This window comes from Alligator sinensis, unplaced genomic scaffold, assembly GCF_000455745.1.
Source record: "Alligator sinensis unplaced genomic scaffold, ASM45574v1 scaffold827_1, whole genome shotgun sequence".
Lineage (NCBI taxonomy): Eukaryota > Metazoa > Chordata > Crocodylia > Alligatoridae > Alligator > Alligator sinensis.
In genome coordinates, this window is record NW_005842726.1 from 337,308 (window position 1) to 346,473 (window position 9,166).

The following is a 9,166-nucleotide window of genomic DNA, read 5'->3' on the forward strand; positions in this document are numbered from 1 at the left end:
GCAGGCTGCCGCTGCCGGCAAGTGATACGAGTTTTGCTTTGAACAGTTTGAGGTGCAGTTTCCCAGAAACCCCTGCACCTATCTCCTTGAAACATGGCAGGCTTCATGCCCTCAGAACGGGCTACCATTCCTGCAATTTTCATCTGCATCAGGCAAGAATTGATAAAGATATAGGCATTTTTGTGAATCCCCATTCTAGCCTATGGGCAAAATGTTGAAACGGCAAAACAGTTTCAATGAAATGAAAAGGAACAGTGCTTCAAAACAGCTAAACAAAACACTGTCCCTTCAAAACAGTGAAATGGAAGTCAAAATGAAATGGTGCTGTTTCGCACAGCCCTAATGGAAAGCTTTTCTTATGACTGCTTTTACAAATTCTAAGAGAACCAATTAAAAAAAACAAACAGTTTTTCACTTATGGGTGTGGAAGTGACCTGTTGAAATTATCTACAGGTGTGACTATTCTGCATATATATAGCTAGTACCACAAAATCATTAGTTTTAGTTTTTTCTCAACTAAATTGGTTAATTGCCTGATTCATATTATATGATGGTGTTTTAAAATTTTTGTTGGTTTTGGCTCACGACTTTTTTTTTATTGGTTACATATTTTTATATAAATTAATCAAATGGCATTTTTTTTAACATTCTCTCCCCAAAGGTATAAGGAAATGCCTATATTTCAAATAAAGTTTTAGCTAGTTACTTGGACAACAAAGCTGCATTCTCTCTCCACTGTATTGTCATTGCAATGCAGAGGAAACACAGGACACTGAGTAAATTGCTAATAGAAGGAAAAAAATAATTGCCAAAAAGACTTAAGGATAAGAACAAAATTTGCAATTCGTTTGAAAAAGTAAAAGAAGCACATTGCATGCTCAGGTTTAATAGTTTTCTGACAAGAATTGAAGCTAGATTTTTGCTACTCAAAACAGAATGTGATTAACACTAGCAGAAAATTCAAACTTGGATGCCTAGCTTTCAGCGTCCACATATTAATATGTCATCTGTTGGCCTGATTCTGTGATTATTGTATTCTTTCCTTTGCAAATTTTGGTAAGACCTTTAAGGTACTTATTATTTTACAGGGCTGGCTTCTTAAATCAACTTGTCATTACTAGAGCTTCACTTTTAATATTACAGCCTCTTTTTTTTTTCATAGCTATATTTTTACTAATTTTTCCACTTTAAGTGAATCTCTAGTAGTTTAGACCCATAATGTAGTACTTTTGTTTTTTAACTAAAACTTTATGCATAGTCTGTCATCTTTACTGTGTAGTCTATCATCTTAATTGATCAAATGAATAAGAAAATGTACTATGGCACTTGTTGCGCTGCTGCAGAGTAAATCCAGATGTAGCTGGTCTCTGACAGCTGTTTAATTTTTTTATGTAATAAACACTGATGCTCATTTGAAAAGAAATGGTTTGTTGTGAAGTCTTTTGCATTCCCCTGGGGATTTTTTTAGCTATTATGTCAAAAGGAGCCTATTAGAACTGGAAAAGTCGATCAGATTATACCACCGTTTCTATGGAAACAGTACCTCAGATCTTCTAATTTACATCTTTCTGGCTTATAAGAAATGTTTAATTAAGGATTTTTTTTTTTATTCTTGGATATCAGTCTAATACATTGTCAAAAGCATATTAAAATGAGAGGCTTTAATAAATTTCTGACTGGTTTTCTTAAATGTAACTGTTTATAACAGCCCCACTTTGCAGACGTTCTCAATCGGGACATTATTTGAAAATCTGTTTATCTTTGGCAAAACAAATCATTATATTATAGTACAGAAAACAATCTTGTTTTTTAACTATATAAAAGTATAATTGGAAATTCTCTGCCCTTCTAAGAGTCATGCTTTTGGTCATTAATCTCTACTTGAATTTTATCAAGATGACTTTTATGTAAAACTATGACTTGTGGAACAGTGTTTGCAAATTCCTCAAGGGTATTCATGACAGTAACTGTAACCTTGGAGTGATTACAATGAAAGATTGTTATCGGGTTTCTGAGAGAACAAAGTTATTTTTCCTGTGAGGAAATAGTTTTAGTAGCATGTTGGTACAAAGAAATGTACTGGGTATAGTTCAGAGGAAGGTTGAATATTACAGGCCAGAATATAGTCTCCACCTGATGATCTGTTTAAAAAAAAATAAAAAAAATTGTTTTAATACTTAGGATTTTTATTAAAAAAGCCCTAAGCCTTGTTTTAAGATTTAAAATGGCACTGTCAACATTTGTCCGAAGTCAAAAAAACAAATGCAAAGTCCATGGAAATCTGAAATGATGCATATTTACTATTATATTGGACGGGGTGATTTTTTGTTTTAAGAGTTTTTGTAGCTTGTCCAAAATATTGAATGAAAGGGATGAGAGTGGAATTAATGAGAGGGATAATATTTTTTTTTTCAGCAGCTTGATTGTGTAATACATAAAAAAGCCATAATATTTTAATAAAAAGAGTTTATAAACAGGATTTTATGCAGAAACACAGAAACCTCTGTTCTTTTTTATTTTTTATTACAAAATTTAAGCAACATTTCTGACAGTTGCAGACCTCACTGCATATGTGTTCTTATGCTAATCATGCTTGGGAAACTGATCATAGATGCAGGAACAGGTTTACTTGCGCAAGTCAAGGCACCTTGATTTTTAAAAGTTGCCTCCAAAAACAGTGCAGCCACTTTACTGCTGGTACAACCAGGACTGAGTTTGTTACTTTTTTACATCTTTCCTTGCTCCTTTTTTCTACTTTCAAATGCAGAGTCTGCTTGTTTCTGCACAGCTGCCATAGTACAATTGATTTGTTCCCAGTATATGCCCTCAGCTTCACCCCTCAATTCTTGTGCGTCACTTCCGTTCTTGTTTTGCTTTTATAATTGTTTTACCAAACAAAATATTTTGTTTACACACAAAAGGCATAAGCTGCTTGGCACAGCATGTGCTTATCTCTGTTTTTGCTGGTCTCTAAAAATCCAAAGATGATAAATATGTAACACAATAGTTTGACTGAAATGAATTAAGAAAACCAAAAAAAGTACAGTTTTAAAATGTGGTTAGACCTCTGATACTATTTTGCGTTTCCTCTTGGCTTTTTGTACTCTTAGTGTAGTTTGATCATTTAAACTCATTCAATATTATGAGAAACTAACTTCCTGAAACAAAACATGCTGTCCACATTATTTCACGTAGTTAATCAAGAGATGTTCAATATACCATGAAATACATAATCGCGGCGGGGAATTTGTTTACTTTTACAAAAACACAGATTTTTTTTCTTTTTAAAAGGATTACTGTCAAGTTTGAGCCCTAGCTGTTAATCGGATAAAGACAGCTCTATATTCTTTGTCTTTCTTAGGAATTTATCATGGCATACTGCGTTGGATACTGGGAATAAAATGTATATACCCCATTCTCATGCATTTATAGATTTGAATAGCGACTTCACTGCAGGTGAGTCACTGATACTTTTATTTGAGACTAAAATGCTAATAACTTGCTTGTGGAATGATTCTTCTTTTTTGGATTTGGTTTGGTTTGTTGGAAGTGGTGCACAGTGTTTAAACACTGTGCAGAGCTTTCAGTTGGGGATTGAACAATTAAGGAATAAAAACATTGAATATGCTGCATGCTATTACTACCTAATAATGCATTCCTAAGCAACATTTGTTGTCACTTATCTTTTAGACTTAACTTCATATTATATTACAGATAATGAATTAAATGTGATGCTAGGTTTCTCAGAATATGACAGATTCCAGAATGGGTAGTTCCTTGCAAAACATATATGGAGTAAAACCTGTGGGTGCAGGTCCAGCACTGGGGGCACAGGGGGACAGCAGCTTTTATCCAGGTGGAAACTTCTAAGCAGTCCTGGTTGAGCTGCTGCTGATGTGTCTGCTCTGCCTGCCCTAGCTCTATTGCTCTTAAAGCAAAAGCAGCCAGTATTGTTTTGAAGTTATTCCTGGAGCACAGACTCCGTACAGGTGGGGGGTAATTCCAGTGCCCTTCCTAACTTGGCACCTTTGAATGTTTTTGGTGACTTGAGCAACAGTTACAATATTTTTCTTATTCTGAATGTGGTGTTAATGGTGGCTAAAAGCATTTTCTGTTCTGCAGTGATTGTACCTATAGAACCGTGTCATGAATTTCATTTGCAGCTGTGGCAGTAAATGCTTGTTTGTTGGTACTTGTAGTCAGAGGTTGATGAGAAACAATGTGTTTTTGGCTTGAACCTTACTGCATATGCATGAGATTTAGATTCCCTTGACACCATCTTCATTATCAACATCTTTGCCAAACCTTCAACAGATTAGTTAAAAAGGAGGAGATATTTTGAATGTAATTATATTCTTGATTATAATGATATTGAAGTTGCTTCACCCAAGTAAAATTGCTAATTTTTAGATAGCAAGTGATGTTGTCTGTGTACATAACTGAACACTTCAAATGTGTCATAAGTACAAGGTTTAAGACCTATTCACTTAAAAACCCATAGATGAGGCAGTCTTTCTCTTGAGTCTTGAAATACTGTCATGCCTCAATGACAGTGCTTAGCTTCACCCCTTAAGGCAAGGGTGGTCAACCCCGTCTGTGGGCCAGTTCCAGCCCATGGTGCCATGTAGTCTGGCCCACAGGGCTCCTTCCAGATCTGGAAACCTGCCAGTGGGGAAGCGGTGGCACTGTTCTCCTGCTGTCAAATTTCCAGAACCATGGCTGGGGAGTCCTGAACCCTGCATGCTGGATCAAGTATCTGATCCTAGCACACAGGGCTGGGTGGGGACACTGGCCATGCTGGGCCTTGGGGCCCAATCCCAGTGTGGGATGCTAGGAGGGGGCAGTGCTGAACCTCTGGAGCCCAACTCTGCAATGCAGGGCTTGGTCCAGCCTGCACACAGACCCCATGCTACTCATCTGGCCTACAGAGGCAAAGGATTGAACACCACCCTAAGGCAGTGGTGGCTGATTTGATTTGCAAGGATTTCCATAAGATTACTTGAACCACTTATTTATAATCAATATATAATTCAGTGTTTTACAAATGCACATCAGTGCATTAGTGAATTGATGAACTGTACATCAGTTGTATTATGATTTCAGTTGTACCTTTTTGCTTGGATTAAAATGCACAACAGCCATACGTTACCATAAAGAATAAATTATCAAGTGTGTGTGTGTGTGTGTGTATAACTATTTAAAATATACCTCATTGCAGTTATTCTTATGTTGACTTCTTACTCTCCTGCAAACTGAATGCCTTCCTTATAATCGTTATTGATTTTTTTTTTCCCTTTGTCTGTTCATCTCATAAAGTAACTTTTGTAAGTGCATGAAATAAAACTTTTAAGAAGGAAAAGCATGTTTCCCTGTTGCTGTTTACTAGTTGGATAATGAGAAGAGGCAAGGGAGGAGTTCACAGATTTTAATTTATTTGGTTGTATGTCTTGGGCATTATGCAGTAGAGCTATAAACCATCATTTAAAGTTTTGGCACAGCTGGCTGCATAAATGCTTTCTTTTTTTTTTAACTTTGTTTTTTCATCTTGGCATGCAGTTTCCTAGAAGAAAAAACAAATCACATTTGTTTGTTGTAATGATAAACATAATAGGTGTGTACAGTAAAACAAGGATATTGGGTCTATATTGTAGTCTGCTGTTCCAGTATGAAGGATACTAAAATGTCTTCACCAACTTGATCTAAGACATCGGGTTCCCTGCAGTTGGGGCCAATTCTTTCTTTTGTGTAGTACAATGCAGCCACAGTTCTGACTGGGATCCTTGAATGCACTACTGTAATAAACTCCATAATATCATTCCTTTCACAACAAAGTAGTCAAAACAGTGAATCCAGCTAAACTCTTTTTGACAACTCTATTATTATAATAAGCTTGGCAAATTTTAAAGCATGCTTGCTTGATTTTTAAAAACTTCAGTCTCTGGACTCATAATCCTTGCTTATCTATTTCAACCTGCCAAGATACTAAACCCCCAAAATAGGACTTTGTAATAGCACATTTCTACTTTGACTAACATAAAGCTGTTAGCTCATTATAATTTAATTTTATAAGTGTATGTTCACAAAGATATTTTTATCCCTAACAATATTTCATAAAAGGCGAACTGTGTTTATAAATTCAGAAAATGGGAGCATTCACCAAAACATACATAAGAGTAATCTTTCTCAGTGAGATAATATTTGAAATAATCATGCTTATAGTACTGGTGTATGTTACATGAAATTATTAATGTAGACATCACAGTATTTCAAAAGTATACCTTGCTTTCTAACTCTTTATTTGACTAAACAATGTCTACCTCAGCATTCATATATTTTATGTATTTGTATATAAAATTGAGTATGTAGCAATTGTCTACATACAGTGTATAAGTAAGTAAATACGAGTCTTCAGTTACTTAAGACCGGAAGAAACTGTTAGATCATTATGTCTGACTTCCTGTATATTACATTTCACTATTATCTCTGTGTTAAGTTCAATAATTTGTATTGGGCTAAAGTGCATCTTCAAGAGAGAGATCCAGTTTTGACTTGAAAATATCAAGGAATGGATTATCTTCTGATTCCTTTACCAATTAATTAACAATGGTTAAGGCACAGACAGAAATGACAATTTTTTGCCTGATCTGGCCACACAAAGCAGTCTATAGCCATGACCAAACACAAATGCATGGCTGCCAACAGCTTCAAAAATGGCCAATTGAGCAAACATCTGAACCCTCATTGCATGAGTGGTCAGATGAAGACACTTCAAAACAGAGCATCTTCTGTAACTTAAGTCTACACTGCCTCCTAGCCTGTCACTGTTTTCAACGTGGAAGGAGTGAATGGGAGCAGACAGATTTTGGTTGGGGAAGGGAGTTCAGTGGGTGCTGGAGAGTGGGGTGGGGGGCTTCAACTCACCCACCCCAACCTCTAGCACAGCTGGGGAGCCCCTAGAACCCCTAGAAAATAACTCCCTCTGCTTCCTTTTCCTCCCTCCCATTCTGAAAATAGCACAGGCTCTCAGGGGTTGTTGCTTGGGGAAACTGGTTACAGGCTTACAGCTAGCAGCTGATTCCCCTCCCTGCTGGAACCAACAGTAAACTTCTGTCTGGTCCAGGGAATCATTAACTCAGACTACGCGGGGTTGGAGGCAGATCGGTGGCGGCACTGGGTCATGGCGCTCCCTCCCTGTGGGGGCCCCCCCCCCCCCCCGCGGGCCCCCCCCCCCCCCCCCCCCGCAGTCATTCATGATGGGGAGTTTGCTAGTAACTTAAAAAAAATATCTAACAGGAACAGTTTTCTTTTCTTGAACAGTACAAATATTACACTTAATATTTCCCCAAAATATTTTTTAAAGGTGGAATGGTAGTAGCCGTTCAAAAGTGAAGAATTGCATTTGGTAGGGGATAACAATGTTGCCACAAATACATGTCCAAATATAACAAAAATGTACCAGAATTCAAACTAAACTGTTATGTAGTTAAGCAAATCGTATGAATCGAATATATGTATTTTCAGAACTAGTGTTTCCTAATCACATTAAGTCACTTTAAGTTCTTGTTTCAGTGGGCCCAGCCTGCTGTTTCAGACTTGGACTAATTCTTCTGTGGTAACGTAATGGATTTATGTTCAGTGAAGACTCTGTCACATCTCTTAGAAACAAAAATATTGAACTTGACAGAAAAACAAGTACTCAATAATCTGTGTCTCTTGCTGTTTTTTAGATTTGAATTGTATGCACTGTATTTAGGAATTCTGAGAGAGACTTTTTGGTTCTTTGGTGTAATTTGAAGGGAAAGAAATGAATACAATTCAGGATAAAAAGTCAAGCATGACTGTGCACTTAAATTTTGTACTTCAATGCTTTCTTACCAGAAAAGCCTATATCTTTCCCTCTCTCTTAGTCTTATCCCTTATACAAGAATTGTGATAATTGTATAAACATGGTATCGCACATTTTATTGGTGTATAAATGAAGACAATGGTGGCCTGAGGAAAAAATTAGTTTAATGACTCATAAAAGTGCCTATCTAGCTATAGGCAGTATTTTGCTTGCTTTTCCCTTCTCCAGCTGCTTTACCCCTGCCCAGTTTGGGGCCAGTCAGATGAAGACATACTGGTGTATACACCAATATTTGTAGCTAGTTACATAAAAATATGGTGACCATTACTAAATTGTTGGTGCTATATGTTGCTAGTTAAGTGCAAAGAAAATGGTAGCGACACTAATACCTGTAAATTTGCCCAGTTACTACCTTTACAAGACTTTTTAAGTGCTGCCTGAAAAAGTTAACTTTGTTTCTTTAGCATTCAGTAGAACAAATGAACTTTAAGTTGTGCCACCAAATTCTGGTAAAACATCTAAGAAAGGACTTCTGCAAGTGAGGACTTAGTATTAGAAACAGCATGCCACAAGTACTTAAAAATGTCCATCTAATAAAGTGACTTAATCTAACATCAAATGTGTTTTTTATGATTCAGAAGAAATGGAGCATTTGTTTTTTGCATTATTTCTTTCTGTCAAAAACATGCAATCTTGCACTTAGATGAATACACATTAAATGCACAAAGTATCAGCACCCCCAATTGAGACTGAGGCCATATTGTGTTTGAAACTATACCTGTGCATAGTAAAATGGTCCCTGCCTTCACAGTCTTTTAAACAAAAGAGGTGAAATGGAGGGTGGGTAAAAGGAAGTATTATCCCATATAGGCAGGGAGAGCTGAAGTCGCTTGTCAAAGGTGACCCATTCTGCAGGAATACTGCAAGAAATCAAATCCATATATTCTGTATCTCAGTAAGTTAAATATCTTGCTATGGACTGCCCTTCCTCCTATGTATGTTTCAATTGTGTAGTTGTGTTTTATGTGATTATACAATCATCACCCTAAAATAAGTGCTATTTAAATTGAAGTTTTAAATGTTGTGTGTAAACTCCTTGCCAGCTTTAATTCTTTTCAAAGATCAACATTTTTTTTTTTTAAGTTCAATTTTCACTTTGACAAAAAGCCAGTGTTACAGATGCAAAGCTTTATAATCCAGAAGCGTGATTCAAATATACATACTAGCCAATTGCCCGTCAAGAATGACAGGGGAGGTGGGGAATGGGCAGGGATGGAGCCCTGTGCCCACCCCCCATCTAGGTCTGCTTTCCCTCCCCCT

The 9,166-nt window shown here is 36.7% G+C and overlaps 1 protein-coding gene across 2 annotated transcripts in view; it reads left to right on the forward strand.

Moving 5' to 3' along the window:
* ITFG1 (integrin alpha FG-GAP repeat containing 1) overlaps positions 1-9,166 on the forward strand; it is a 219,301-nt gene that overhangs the window by 13,290 nt on the left and 196,845 nt on the right. For both annotated transcript variants that reach the window (XM_006034335.3, XM_025216323.1), the window contains exon 6: positions 3,362-3,456. In XM_006034335.3, coding sequence (XP_006034397.1) covers positions 3,362-3,456 — 95 coding nt within the window. The remainder of the gene's footprint in view (positions 1-3,361; positions 3,457-9,166) is intronic.